The 15,847-nt window shown below is 44.5% G+C and overlaps 1 protein-coding gene across 18 annotated transcripts in view; it reads right to left on the reverse strand.

The window, feature by feature from the left end:
• TCF7 (transcription factor 7) overlaps positions 1–13,221 on the reverse strand; it is a 207,884-nt gene extending 194,663 nt beyond the window's left edge. For 17 of the 18 annotated variants that reach the window (XR_013215869.1, XR_013215870.1, XR_013215868.1 and 14 more), the window contains exons 1-3: positions 12,676–13,099; positions 12,487–12,553; positions 1,438–1,544 (exon numbers count right to left, since the gene is read on the reverse strand). Coding sequence is in view for 15 of the 18 variants with exons in the window: in XM_077266071.1 (XP_077122186.1) it covers positions 1,438–1,544; positions 12,487–12,553; positions 12,676–12,846 (345 nt within the window). In the remaining 3 variants the exon portion in view is untranslated. Of the gene's footprint in view, positions 1–1,437; positions 1,545–12,486; positions 12,554–12,675 lie in introns of all 18 variants that reach the window. The other variant, XM_077266059.1, reaches the window with a different exon arrangement.
• Positions 13,222–15,847: the final 2,626 nt, after the last annotated feature.

The raw sequence follows: 15,847 nt of genomic DNA on the forward strand, positions 1-15,847 counted from the left end.
ATCAAATAATGACCTTTAGATTATTCACAACCGTATTCCCTTCCTCACATCATTATATAGCTCCATTTACAATCAGTGGAAAACTAAGCACTTATTATGAGGGTTCCCAAACAGAATAGGACCCAACCTGCTGTAATTAGCAGCAGCCACTCAAGAGCATACGGATCTTGGTACTACACTCAGCACTCCATTTATATCTGCCAGAGCTGGTAAATTCTGATTGGGGTGGGACAGAGGGGACATACTAGTAGAAAAAAAAAACAAAAAACCACTAAACAAGAAAAGCTAAAATATAAAACCATACTAAAATGATAGAAGCAATGTTAAAGTAGAAAACTCCCTTTTTCTTCTTGGCAAACAAACAGCGGAAGACTTCGGTGATGGTGTTAGATAACTTTCCATTCACTAATTTACAAAACGTAACATACAGGAAATTATCATATATTAGAGGGGTTTTCCATTTTCAGGAAAGTTTTGTCCCCAAGCAAAGTTTTTTGTCGTGAATGAAAAACTGACGCATTACTCACCCTCCCCGGGTCCACAGCGCAGCGGTGAATCTGTGTGTTCAGAGGTTCCAACCAGGTAAACAACAGACACTGGGAGCAAAGGCAAATACTCAACGCCAGTCTCGTGGAGGGTGGGTAAACATGGCGGTTTTCTTTGTTTTTGCATTTTTATTTATTTATTTTTTACAACAAACTGTGCATGGGAACCCAACAGTCCTGAAAACAGAAACAGTCCGCCTTCAGAATGATCCAAAATGGCTTGAAGGTTATTTAAAAAGGTTGTTACAAAATGGACTCATTGTGATCCTTCCAAAAAACAAAACAAAACGAAAAAAAAACACCAGACACTCACCTAGACGCCTCCACTCCTCAGTACGGATGCTGGTCTCCTGGCTTCCTTTTGTCATCAAAATTGCAGTGTGCATATATTTAAGGTGTATTTATGTAATGATGGCACTTCCATTCGTCATGTGGCATTTAATGAGCCAAATATCTGTTTCTTTACATTTGATGCCAGAATATTGTGTGTTTTAAAGAACTAGAACATTAATAGCTTATTCTTAGAGCTTCCCCAGGTCCAGCACTGATGCTCCAGCGTGTCCCTGGTCTTTGTGGACAGGGGATGCAGCAGTGACATCACGACTATAGAATAGGTGACTACTGCAGCCAATCACTCGCTTTAGCAGCTCTGCTGTTAACATTAGGATCACAGCTGAGTGCAGTGATTGGCTGCAGTGGTCACTTTCTCTGCAGTCATGTCAACAAAGACCAGGGAAGTGGTGGAGCTGCATCACTGTACTTGAGGAAAGTAAGCACAGCTGTGTGATTTCTCTACAGCAGCAAACGTAATCCCAGGCAACTGTTCTAATCATTAGACATGTTGAGCTGTCATTTTGTGACCACGGAATACCAGGTATTGTGGCAGACTCACCAGTGTAGACATAGACCCATTAGACAGATAAGGATCAGACAGCATAAGGAATGGATAACTGGAATATCCTGAACCTTTATACATGACCTCTTCCTGATGTTTGATGCCTACAGGAAGAGAAAAAAACAGAAATAATTAATCATAATATAAATGAAAAAGGAAGAGACAAACTTGTAACATTAAATAGGCTTTTATATTTTAGATATTTGTTTTTTCTTTTGAAAGAGCACTTTAAATACCTTACCAATCACTTTTTCATTTTACAGATGAGAATCTTGTCTTTTAATGAGGGAGATTTATTCCAACTAGTACAGAGTTAGAGTACAGTAGCTGGATGTATTAAAGGGACTATCCCAGTAGAGACATGTATGTCCAATGCAAAGCATATCCGATAAATGTTCAATTTCTTTGGGGTGTTACTGCTGACATCCCCTTAAAGGGAACCGGTCATGTAAAAAAAAAAAAAATGCTATTAAGCTGCAGATATTGGGTTAATCGGCAGGTTAATAACATTCTGAAACGGCCCGGCGTCCGCACCGAGAGCCCAGCTGCAGGGAGGAAATTAACGATTTCTCTCTGCAGCCTCAGGCTTTCAGTCATATGGGTGGGCCGATGAGGCTCCAGTCATTGACCCAGCATTACAGCTGGTTGCCAGTCAGTGCCAGGGCACGTGGTAACTGAAGCCACATCGGCCCACCCTTATGACTGAAAGCCCAAGGCTGCAGAGAGAAATAAAGTTAATTTCCTCCTGACAGCAGGGCTCTCAGTATAGGTCCCGGGCAGCTTCAGAACACTATTAACCTGTAAATAAAACCCTATATCTAAAGGATAATAGCGTGTTTTGCTTTTTTTTTTTTTTTTTTTTTTTTTTTAAATACATGATTCGTTTCCTTTAACTCATTAGCATTATGGTCCTGATGCCTCACTTGTTCCCACTGCGGTCAGGATGGAACAGGGTTACATTGTTGCACATGTACATTACCACACCATCTAATGTCTATGGGACTTAAGGCCCCAATAAAACAATTTATGGAGTTTTACCCTTTTTAATGCAGTAGGGGAAAATCCTGCACGAGGGGTGCAGCAGGGGAGAATCCTGCACGGGGCAGTGCAGCAGGGGAGAATCCTGCACGGGGAAGGGGGGTGCAGCAGGGGAGAATCCTGCACGGGGAAGGGGGGTGCAGCAGGGGAGAATCCTGCACGGGGGGGGGGGTGCACCAGGGGAGAATCCTGCACGGGGTGTGCAGCAGGGGAGGAACGTGCACGGGGTGTGCAGCAGGGGAGGAACCTGCACGGGAGTGGTTTATGGATTTTTACCTCTTTCAATGTAGCCAGGGTGAAGGCTACAGAGGGATGTAGAAGGGGTGAAATCTGTAGCACATGCAGTTTTAGATACAGATCTGCTGCAGAAAAAATTGTTTATTAAAAATATTTTACATATACAGTTATGTGAAAAAGTTTGGGCACCCCTATTAATCTTAAGCTTAATGTTTTATAAAAATTGTTTTTTTTTGCAACAGCTCTTTCAGTTTCATATATCTAATAACTGTTGGACACAGTAATGTTTCTGCCTTGAAATGAGGTTTATTGTACTAACAGAAAATGTGCAATCTGCATTCAAACAAAATTTGGCAGGTGCATAAGTATGCGCACCCTTATCATTTTCTTGTTTTAAATACTCCTACCTACTTTTTACTGACTTACTAAAGCACTTTTTTTGGTTTTGTAACCTCATTGAGCTTTGAACTTCATAGCTAGGTGTATGCAATCATGAGAAAAGCTACTTAAAGTGGCCACTTGCAAGTTGTTCTCCTGTTTGAATCTCCTCTGAAGAGTGGCATCATGGGCTCCTCAAAACAACTGTCAAATGATCTGAAAACAAAGATTTTTCAACATAGTTGTTCAGGGGAAGGATACAAAAAGCTGTCTCAGAGATTTAACCTGTCAATTTACACTGTTAGGAACATAGTAAGGAAATGGAAGAACACAGGTACAGTTCTTGTTAAGGCCAGAAGTGGCAGGCCAAGAAAAACATCAGAAAGGCAGAGAAGAAGAATGGTGAGATCAGTCAAGGACAATCCTCAGACCACCTCCAGAGAGCTGCAGCATCAACTTGCTGCAGATGGTGTCACTGTGCATCGGTCAACTATACAACGCACTTTGCACAAGGAGAAGCTGTATGGGAGAGTGATGCGAAAGAAGCCGTTTCTGCAAGCACGCCACAAACAGAGTCGGCTGAGGTATGCAAAAGCACATTTGGAGAAGCCAATTTCTTTTTGGAAGAAGGTCCTGTGGACTGATGAAACCAAGATTGAGTTGTTTGGTCATACAAAAAGGCGTTATGCATGGCGGCAAAAAAAACACAACATTCCAAGAAAAACACTTGCTACCCACAGTAAAATTTGGTGGAGATTCCATCATGCTTTGGGGCTGTGTGGCCAATGCCGGCACCGGGAATCTTGTTAAAGTTGAGGGACGCATGGATTCCTCTCAGTATCAGCAGATTCTTGACAATAATGTTCATGAATCAGTGACAAAGTTGAAGTTACACAGGGGATGGATCTTTCAGCAAGACAATGATCCAAAACACTGCTCCAAATCTACTCAGGCATTCATGCAGAGGAACAATTACACTGTTCTGGAATGGCCATCCCAGTCCCCAGACCTGAATATCATTGAACATCTGTGGGATCATTTGAAGAGGGCTGTCCATGCTCGGCGACCATCAAACTTAACTGAACTGGAATTGTTTTGTAAAGAGGAATGGTCAAAAATACCTTCATCCAGGAACTCATTAAAAGCTACAGGAAGCGACTAGAGGCTGTTATTTTTGCAAAAGGAGGATCTACTAAATATTAATGTCACTTTTCTGGTGAGGTGCCCATACTTATGCACCTGTCAAATTTTGTTTGAATGCAGATTGCACATTTTCTGTTAGTACAATAAACCTAATTTCAAGGCAGAAACATTACTGTGCAGTTATCAGATATATGAAACTGAAATAGCTGTTGCAAAAAAAAAAACAATTTTTATAAAACATTAAGGTTAAGATTAATAGGGGTGCCCAAACTTTTTCATATAACTGTATTATAATTCCAAAATAATGATAACCAATCACCACTAAACAACTGAACGGTTGTCTGGGATAATGCTAATTTTAGTTAGTTCCTTAATTCACTAAAGAGTTGAGATAGGAGATCGGACAAAATTGGGGTAGGGGCAGTTATTTAATGCCGTATTCTAACAAAATAAACCACGCTTACCTACTGAATGTATTGCTGCTCGAGCACTGCTCGCCATTTACAGAGCTGCAGCAGTGACATCCTGCCAGCAACATATGAGTGCGGCAGCCAATATATACAGCGGGTGTAATAAGTATTGCACACATTACCAATTTTCTAAGTAGATATATTTATAAAAGGTGCTATCGACATTAAAACTTTTTCCCTGTGTCATTTCTCATTATTACACATACCGTAACTTCATTTATGGACATCTATGGTTTGGTTTCTTTGCATGTGTGGATTGGATGGGTTGTTACTGACATCTGGTGAGAATTTCATGTTGATAGCACCTTAGAAAAGGACTTCTGCTCACACCTAACCAGCAGAATAAACCTACACACATTTGTCTGTGAATCCTTTATGGATTATTTCCCATTGCTCATGTGGAACCACATACGGTACATTGCATCCCCTCATACAGAGGTCTCCTGGCAGCAGTGACGCTCACATCTACCATCCTCCTCACACCACACATGGGCACACTCCTGGCCGAGATCACTGGAGGAGGGCAGAATATTTTAATATCCGCTCACCCCAGTTATTACATTTGGTAAAGTCTCCAACAAAAGATGTGATGATTTCAGTCTGTCAGCCCTTATCATCAGCTGTCTAGACGCAAGCCTTTGTTCTTCATCAATTAGACTTATCTGGGTCCTTCAAACATCATTTATTTGAGCTGTTTACACTTTGATCACAGGAGAAGCAATGACTAATCCGCAAGATGTCACTTCAAGGTAAAAAGAGCAAAACAATAGGGTCACACATGACAAATCACAACTCAGGTACAGTGGCACTCGCTCGTACAACCGTTGAGGTGAAAGTATTTTGACAAGCTATTTTCCTTTGCGGTGTATTAGCACCACTCCCTTGGTGGCTCGCTGCAGAGGAAATGTCACCACTGAACTCAGCAAAGCTGCTCATCAATCACTTATTCAGTTCGGAGGTGAAGTTAGTATGTACTACTAGGCTACACTCCATCCCAATTTCCATCCATTGTTTTCCACAATTCCAATTCCTAAGGAATATACTGCACTTACATGGAGGAATTGGTGGTAGGACATACAGCAAAGGGTAAATAAGCTCACCACTACGAGAAATGCAAAAAACAGTGCTCAAGTAGAAGTATTAAAGTAAAAAAAGGTGTAATCCGGCATCATGAGAAAAAAAAAATGTCCTTATCAACATTTTATTAAGATGGTTATTTAATCAAAATCGTACAGGGGAAAGAAAACTTATATGACATCCAAGACAGGCTTTCTATCCCCTGTATGATTTTTATCTACTTTTTATGAAGCTGGTTATTTAGCAAAGACAAAGTTTTCCTATTTCTTACAGAGTTGGCTCAGTGGTCCGCACCGATCTCTTACAGATCCAAAGTAAACACGACAAATAGGATATCCATACTCCAGAAACATACAGATAGCATTACAGTCTCTTCTGTGTTTGAGAAATAAAATGTAGGATTGTGAAAGCCACTGGATGAAACAACATATGCTGCGAGTGATGACAATTTCTGTACATCGCTGTGGAACAGGTTGGCATTATTTAAGCAACGAATAACGTGCTCGCGAGAGTTGTCCCATTTTCCATTAATTGTGATGAAGAGCGGCCAACCAAGGTCGTTACCCATCTCCCAAGAAAGGCTCGGTGGATACCTTGTTCTCAGGATCAGAAACACAAACCACCCAAACATTCAGCAGAATTGTCAAAGGAAATGATACAAGGCATATTCATCTCTAAATCATCAGACAAGATGCGCTTCTTGTGTTCTATATATGACATTTGCGGACCATTTATTACTGTGCAGTTTGCCAAGTGTTTGGGTTATAGCAGATTATGGCGGGGGTACATAGGCCCCATACACATTAGACTATCGATATTGAAGGGTTTGGCTCACAGTATAATGTGTATGGGTCATTTGATGGCCTGGGAAGACCCCAATCAGGCATGTCTGATTTCGTAGCGATGATGGCTGAGCTCCAGGCTTGCAGGAGAGTATGGGAGAACGGGCCGATATAGCTGTTGGTACAATGATCGGCAAAGCTTCATTCAGAAGACGCCATCTCAGGTGTACGGTCGGCGTATTTCCTGATCAATGTCACATCAACATCCCAACAGTTCATTCTGTTTGGAAAATTGTCCCAATAATGTTCTACCAAGATTAGAAAAAGTACTCAGTATAAAAAAAAGCAATAAAATAAAGCCTGTCCCCTTAGTAATCACATGATATCATTGCTAGCCACATTCCACAGATGTAACATTATTTGCACAGTGCTTATATACTGTAGATTTACATTGCTAAAAGCGGACAGATTGTGTCGGATCATAGCACAGAACTCAGGATAGGGAATGGGTAAGATATCATTAGGATTTCCAATTATTCCCTTACTTCACCTCTGTCACCCAATTCCAACAATGCTGTGTGACCCCACCTTCTGGCACTGGACTTCAAAATAATAAAAATAAAATAAGTCTAATAGCACAGAAACATCAATCTCAATTTTACATCCAGTGTTTATTGACTTACAAGGAATCTGTCACCAGGTTTTAGCTTATCACAACGGAGAGCAGCATGATGCAGGGGCAGAGACCCTGATTCCAGCAATGTTTCACTTACTTTCTTGGTTGCTGCAGTTTAAAAAAAAAAAAAATCACTGTTTTATCTGCTGCAGATCTACCAATTCTTTGCATACAGAGCTTGGGATAAAGCTTTCTCTGTACACTGTGCATAGGCAGAAAGCAACCAATGAGTAGCGTTATACACAGTGCATGAATGTGGAGGACTACCAGGCAGCAGGTGTACTAGTCCTGTAGTCATAATCTCCCGCTGGTAAAACAGTGATTTTATCTAAACTACTGCAAGATGAGTAAGTTACATATTGCAGGAATAAGAGTCTCTGCCACTACATTATGCTGTCAGATCAGGTGGCAAAAACCTGGTGACAGATTTAATTTAAAAGCTGGGTACAAACAATAAGTATTAATAATGATTATTCCTCTGGCATGCAAGTTCCCGATAGTCTCCTCTATATATCAGATGCAAGGCAGGGGGTCTGCCAATCACACCAACATCAAACTGCCCATAGCCTCCTGCACAAAACCATTTTTTCAATGTGTTATCACCACAGTGATGGAACAAGTCATGACTTTTTGGGGTTATTATGGAAACCATTCTGTGACGGAAAAGCAGAGATGAACTCATTCTCCGTCAAGGTGGAGCAATTAGATTTACCACTGGTCTAGGAGGCACGTGGTTGAATACACTAAAAGACAACAGTGCCGAAAACTGGCATTGTTATCAAAAAGCAATCGGAGGTCAGAATTTCTTCTTTCGGCTATGTTCCCACAATGAGTACTTGGTGCCTTTTGGATGCTAATATTTTATTGCATTTTTGAGTACGATGCTTATTTTATTTTTTTTTATTTGTTTTGGAAACTTCCAGTAGCTGCACATTGATAAACCTGTATTAATAAAGTCATGTGCAGATTACATGCATTTCATCTGCACATATAATAATTGCATACATCTACATGGGGAAAATCCACAAATAAAACAAATATTTACTGCAGAAAAAAAAATGGCATGTTGCAGACTTCAAAATTGAATTGCAGGTCAGTTTCCTCACTGGGAAGAAAGAAGAAAAAAAGCATAGTGTGCATGAGATTTACATAACTCCCGTCCACTTTCTTTACTGTAAGACGCTGCCGTTTTTGTCCATGTAAATAAGGAGTGGAATGAATGCACTAAATATTCATCAGGAGGACTGAACCCCTGTGATGGTTGCTATGGGCAGCATTCTTTTTTATTTTCGACAATTTTAACTAAATCAATCCTGTTTAGCATCTGAAGGCCGAGAGATTCTGTTCCCTTACATACATCCCGCCACATTACTGCACGCTGCCCACGTCACATTCGTCCCCCACCTTAGCTCCAGGTGACCCCTGCCTAATGGAGCCAACATCTGTGCTTGTATACAGCAGAGATCCCCTTTACAATCAGCGACCTGACATCCAAAGCCTTATAAAATGGTACCTGGGAGCGCAGTAATAATACTGGTTATTCCAGTTACGGAGTGACACGGTGCTACATGGACCGGACCTGTAGAAACTACCGTATGTTATGTCTCACATATGGAGATCTCCCGCTCAGCACCCGTAGGCTTAGGCTTCATTCACAACTCCATTTCGGGTTCTACACCCATCAAAAACTGACAGTTTTTTCTCTCACGTGTGATCCGTATTGTCTCTGTTTTGCATCTATTGCTTCTCATCCATTTTGTAAAACCTGAAGGACGTAGACCTTTATCAATGTGTCAGTGAAACACAGATGGAAAACAGAAGTAAAAATTAACGGTATGTCATCATTTATAATGGATCTCCAGAGAATTTAATGGCCCAGACAAAATAACAAGACAGATGAGAATTTGACATGGGCCACATCCACACGTTCAGTATTTTACCTCAGTATTTGGTCAGTATTTTACCTCAGTATTTGGTCAGTATTTTACCTCAGTATTTGGTCAGTTTTTACCTCAGTATTTGGTCAGTTTTTTACCTCAGTATTTGGTCAGTTTTTTACCTCAGTATTTGGTCAGTTTTTTACCTCAGTATTTGGTCAGTTTTTTACCTCAGTATTTGGTCAGTTTTTTACCTCAGTATTTGTAGCCAAAACAAGGAGTGGGTGATAAATACAGAAGTGGTGACGTGTTTCTATTATACTTTTCCTCTGATTGTTCCACTACTGGTTTAGGCTTACAAATACTGAAGTAAAATACTGACCAAATACTGAACGTGTGAATGTGGCTGAAAGTGTGAAATCCCCAACAGAAGGTTTAGTCAACTTGCCACACGCCCGTCAGGTTTCTACAGTCTCAGGATAATACAAGAGGGTTCCCATTCACCTACAAGCAAAGATCTTGCATTTGGAGAAGGTAAACAAAGAATATCAGAAAGTGACATAATTGTTTAATTATTGTATGATGAAAAAGTAAGTGTTGGTAAAGAGACAGACAAATAACCAGAAGAATAAATATATGGACAAAAGAAGGGCATGAGAATTGGGCCAAAAGTTGCCACCTCTTGTTTTCCAAAAGCCTCTGAAAAATTTCGATCTGAAATCTGATAATTTTCAGCTCCTCAATTTTGGAAAGAGTTTTGATGCGTTGTGCCCAATCTGTGCCGAGCTCACCCCTCACCCCTCACAGAAGCAAATCTAAGCGGCAAAACACAAGAAAGGGTGAAAAACTAGATTCAGAACAACTGTCACCCCTATGAACAAGGTTGTCGGCTGTCAATAGCAGGGGTAAAGACGTATATCAGGACATGTGTTCCATGGCTGACAAGATTTTCCATCAGCAAATTTCAGGCAATGTTGTCCTGCGCTTCGTACATTCACATGCAGACTTTTCCTGCAGACAAATGCCAGAAAACAGCAGCAATTCCACATTATAATGTGCATTTTTGTTGTTAATCAGTTTCAAACATCCAAAATCAGGAAAAACATAGTAAAGGCACTGAAAGAATTGGCATGATGCATAACAAAAAAAAACAAAAAACGGACATCGTAGGTCAAAAAACCATAGCAAAAACACAGCGTGCGAACAAGCACCTAGGACATGTTACCCGCTTGTGAAAAGTCTCTTTATTCTGTTTTTTTTTTTTTTTATGTTATGTAAAATAAGCACTTAACAGTTCAATATACTGTAGACTTTTATGGGAAGCCATAAAAAAAAATGTACAAGTGTAAAAAATAAATAAATAAATCACAACTGCATTATTGAGTAGGATATTGCAGTGTTTCTGCACAAAAATGTGCATTAAAAACCAGTACATTTAATCTGCACCAAAAACACGTAAAAAAAAATATTACAAAAAAAGATGCAATAAACAGCGGAGACTGCTAATTCAATATTTTGCAACGGACAGCTGTGGAAAGCACACTGAAAAATAATGGCGTGGAAAAAATATATATTATTGTTTCCTGCGTGAGAACATGACTTTAGGGTCAAAATTTGTGTTACATGCAGGAACTGCTGCAGAATTGCAGAGGTCACAATATACATTCTATGAGTGGGCAATGAATAAAGGGGCATTCGCACCGCACAATTATCCCGGGAATAACCATACTGTCTAAAATGTCAAAATGCTTCTCAGTCGGGTGAAGTAATCGCTTGGTTTGGTCAAAAGATCATCGTTCTCGGCAGCGCAACGACCTGTGTACAAAGTACTCGTGCTGCCGAGAACAATGGTAGCATATGTGCACTGAATGAACACATCGTTCGTTAAGTGAAGTCTGACTGTAGAGGCCATTACACTGAAGCCGATCAGTATACACTTACCGATTAACAGTCGATAAATGCTGCACGTCGGCGTATGTGAACCCAAGTGTACTGACAGCGAGCCGGAGAATGTGCTGAACCATCCACAGCTGCTGTACTGAACAATGCTGCTGGAAAATCTGCACTGCAACTAATATGCATGGTGTGCACGCAGCCAAGGACTCAGCAGCAGTGCCCCGGGTGGCACTAATGTCAGAGGGTGCCCCGGGTGGCACTGATATCACCAGTTACCCCGGGTGGCACTGACATCACCAGTTACCCCGGGAGGCACTAACATCACCAGTTACCCCGGGAGGCACTAACATCACCAGTTACCCCGGGAGGCACTAACATCACCAGTTACCCCGGGAGGCACTAACATCACCAGTTACCCCGGGAGGCACTAACATCACCAGTTACCCCGGGAGGCACTAACATCACCAGTTACCCCGGGAGGCACTAACATCACCAGTTACCCCGGGAGGCACTAACATCACCAGTTACCCCGGGAGGCACTAACATCACCAGTTACCCCGGGAGGCACTAACATCACCAGTTACCCCGGGAGGCACTAACATCACCAGTTACCCCGGGAGGCACTAACATCACCAGTTACCCCGGGAGGCACTAACATCACCAGTTACCCCGGGAGGCACTAACATCACCAGTTACCCCGGGTGGCATTGATATCACCAGTTACCCCGGGAGGCACTAACATCACCAGTTACCCCGGGAGGCACTAACATCACCAGTTACCCCGGGAGGCACTAACATCACCAGTTACCCCGGGAGGCACTAACATCACCAGTTACCCCGGGAGGCACTAACATCACCAGTTACCCCGGGAGGCACTAACATCACCAGTTACCCCGGGAGGCACTAACATCACCAGTTACCCCGGGAGGCACTAACATCACCAGTTACCCCGGGAGGCACTAACATCACCAGTTACCCCGGGAGGCACTAACATCACCAGTTACCCCGGGAGGCACTAACATCACCAGTTACCCCGGGAGGCACTAACATCACCAGTTACCCCGGGTGGCACTGATATCACCAGTTACCCCGGGTGGCACTGATATCACCAGTTACCCCGGGTGGCACTGATATCACCAGTTACCCCGGGTGGCACTAACGTCACCAGTTACCCCGGGTGGCACTGATATCACCAGTTACCCCGGGTGGCACTAACGTCACCAGTTACCCCGGGTGGCACTAACGTCACCAGTTACCCCGGGTGGCACTAACGTCACCAGTTACCCCGGGTGGCACTAATGTCACCAGTTACCCCGGGTGGCACCATTATCAGTCATGCTCCATGGAAGTTGTGGGCACGGTTCCTGCAGGCTGGGCTGGCAGAGCTGATGCCACAGGTCACCCGTTGCCCCCCGGCCTGTGGTGGAGTCTGGCATGGATAGGGCTGGAGGAGGGGAGGCAGTGGAGCTTACCATCGTCCATGTGATCTGCCAGCTTCTCCTGGTAACCTCTGTGCGCATCCTGTGCCCGCCGGACCGCCTGTGGGGAGAGCAGGGAGTGAGAAGTTGTGTGCGGACCCCGGGAAGCAGCGGCGGCGGCGGACCACGGGCAGCGGTGGAGGACCCCGGGCAGCGGCGGAGGACCCCGGGCACTGCGCTTACCTCCGGGTGAGCCTCGGACTCATTGACCAGCGAGGACTTGAGGTCGGCCAGGTCGCGCTCAGTGAAGGCATTCTCCTGGATCTTCTCCTCCTGCTCGCCCTCGTCTTTGAAGGAGATCATCTCATCGCTGGCGCCCAGGTCCTCCTCTCCTCCGCTGCTCAGCTGGGGCATGGTCACTGCTGGAGCCCCTGCTCGGGCACTGAGGGCGGCACAGGCTGGGGGCACAGGGCTCACAGTGCACCAGGCAGGCGATCGCTGCCCGGCATGAGAGGGGAGGGGGCGCAGGGAAAAGTTTGGAGGGAGCTGATGGCAGGGACAGGACAGGAGCTGTGCAGGCTGGAGTCTGTGATCGTGTGAGGACAAGGGGAGGCAGAGCACTTCAAAGCACGCCGCCTGCTGATTGATGGCTGCGCCGAGCACTCGGGGGCTGAACCAAGGCGGCAGAGCAGGCTCTTAAAGAGACAGGCGCCCTCATCCGCAGCGCTGCACATAGCAGTCACAGGGGGCAGAGTGTGCAGGACCTGCTCCTCACAAGGCAGCCCTTCTGCCGGGGGAACCAGCTGCTAGTGTATATAAACCAACATCAAATCTTTTGCGATCCTGGAACAGCAAAAACAACCCAAGAAAAACAAGATCCCCTAAAAAATAACCTTTATTACTTAAAGTTAAAAAAATTCCAAATTCGGAGACAAACACCGGCAGGATTGTCATAGGGAAGTGAAAAAATATCAATAGTGTATACTAATAAACCCTGCAGGTCCACTAATCTGGTACCTGCCTAGCAGTGGAGGTTGGCACCCTAAGTTTCAGCGGTAGGCACCCCCACTCCGCGGCGGCTCGCCCTGATATCCCTAGAAATCCCCAAAATCAATATGTCCCAAAACACCCTATGCCCATGTGAAAAAACACAAAAAAATTGAGAATAAATAGATAAAATGAAAAAAAAACCAAAATAATAACAATATAAAAGGGATATTTTTTTATATCAGGGGCTATAGTGAATGTCAAGCCACCATAAGAATATCTTTTTATGGTAGCTCTCTGATTCCCCCACCACTTTCCAAAACTTCCTTCCCAATCCTAGAATAAGACCCACCCCCTATAACAGAGGCGTAGCTAGAGTTTTGGTTCAGGGGGGCAAAACTTCTGAGTGGACCCCTAACCAGGTAACCTTGATAACAACTGGGTGACGCACCCTAATAGTGGAGGAGAACCTCAGCAGATGACCGCGCTGTTACTGAAGATAATCTCTATATAAGGACCAACATGGATATTACTGCCATATGGTCAGTCCTACAGAACATATAAGAGATCACTGCACAGTTATAGATGGTGACTTATCGCTGACATTCTTTCTGATGGAATCGTTCATTTTTCCCATCTTTTCCATCTGGCCCAGACCGACATGACAACATTTTCCAGCCAGGACTCGTCTGCAGAGATTACAAGAAAGACACATTTCACTTCTCATATTCCAGACCCACCACCATCTATTCTCAACCTGCACAAACTCCTCATCCTGCTGATACCCCAATACTGAGCCACTGCTGCCGTATGTGTCCCTATTACTGCCCCTGATACCCCAATACTGAGCTGCTGCTGCCGTATGTGTCCCTATTACTTCACCTGAGACCCCAATACTCAGCCGCTGCTGCCATATGTGTCCCTATTACTGCACCTGATACCCCAATACTGAGCCACTGCTGCCGTATGTGACCCTATTACTGCCCCTGATACCCCAATACTGAGCTGCTGCTGCCGTATGTGTCCCTATTACTTCACCTGAGACCCCAATACTCAGCCGCTGCTGCCATATGTGTCCCTATTACTGCACCTGATACCCCAATACTGAGCCGCTGCTGCCGTATGTGTCCCTATTACTGCACCTGATACCCCAATACTGAGCCGCTGCTGCCGTATGTGTCCCTATTACTGCACCTGATACCCCAATACTGAGCAGCTGCTGCCATATGTGTCCCTATTACTGCACCTGATACCCCAATACTGAGCCACTGCTGCCGTATGTGTCCCTATTACTGCACCTGAGACCCCAATACTCAGCCGCTGCTGCCATATGTGTCCCTATTACTGCACCTGATACCCCAATACTGAGCAGCTGCTGCCATATGTGTCCCTATTACTGCACCTGATACCCCAATACTGAGCCACTGCTGCCGTATGTGTCCCTATTACTGCCCCTGATACCCCAATACTGAGCTGCTGCTGCCGTATGTGTCCCTATTACTGCACCTGAGACCCCAATACTCAGCCGCTGCTGCCATATGTGTCCCTATTACTGCACCTGATACCCCAATACTGAGCCGCTGCTGCCGTATGTGTCCCTATTACTGCACCTGATACCCCAATACTGAGCAGCTGCTGCCATATGTGTCCCTATTACTGCACCTGATACCCCAATACTGAGCCACTGCTGCCGTATGTGTCCCTATTACTGCACCTGAGACCCCAATACTCAGCCGCTGCTGCCATATGTGTCCCTATTACTGCACCTGATACCCCAATACTGAGCAGCTGCTGCCATATGTGTCCCTATTACTGCACCTGATACCCCAATACTGAGCCACTGCTGCCGTATGTGTCCCTATTACTGCCCCTGATACCCCAATACTGAGCTGCTGCTGCCGTATGTGTCCCTATTACTTCACCTGAGACCCCAATACTCAGCCGCTGCTGCCATATGTGTCCCTATTACTGCACCTGATACCCCAATACTGAGCCGCTGCTGCCGTATGTGTCCCTATTACTGCACCTGATACCCCAATACTGAGCAGCTGCTGCCATATGTGTCCCTATTACTGCACCTGATACCCCAATACTGAGCCACTGCTGCCGTATGTGTCCCTATTACTGCACCTGAGACCCCAATACTCAGCCGCTGCTGCCATATGTGTCCCTATTACTGCACCTGATACCCCAATACTGAGCAGCTGCTGCCATATGTGTCCCTATTACTGCACCTGATACCCCAATACTGAGCCACTGCTGCCGTATGTGTCCCTATTACTGCACCTGAGACCCCAATACTCAGCCGCTGCTGCCATATGTGTCCCTATTACTGCACCTGATACCCCAATACTGAGCCGCTGCTGCCGTATGTGTCCCTATTACTGCACCTGATACCCCAATACTGAGCTGCTGCCGTATGTGTCCC

Source organism: Ranitomeya variabilis, chromosome 5 (genome assembly GCF_051348905.1).
Source record: "Ranitomeya variabilis isolate aRanVar5 chromosome 5, aRanVar5.hap1, whole genome shotgun sequence".
Lineage (NCBI taxonomy): Eukaryota > Metazoa > Chordata > Amphibia > Anura > Dendrobatidae > Ranitomeya > Ranitomeya variabilis.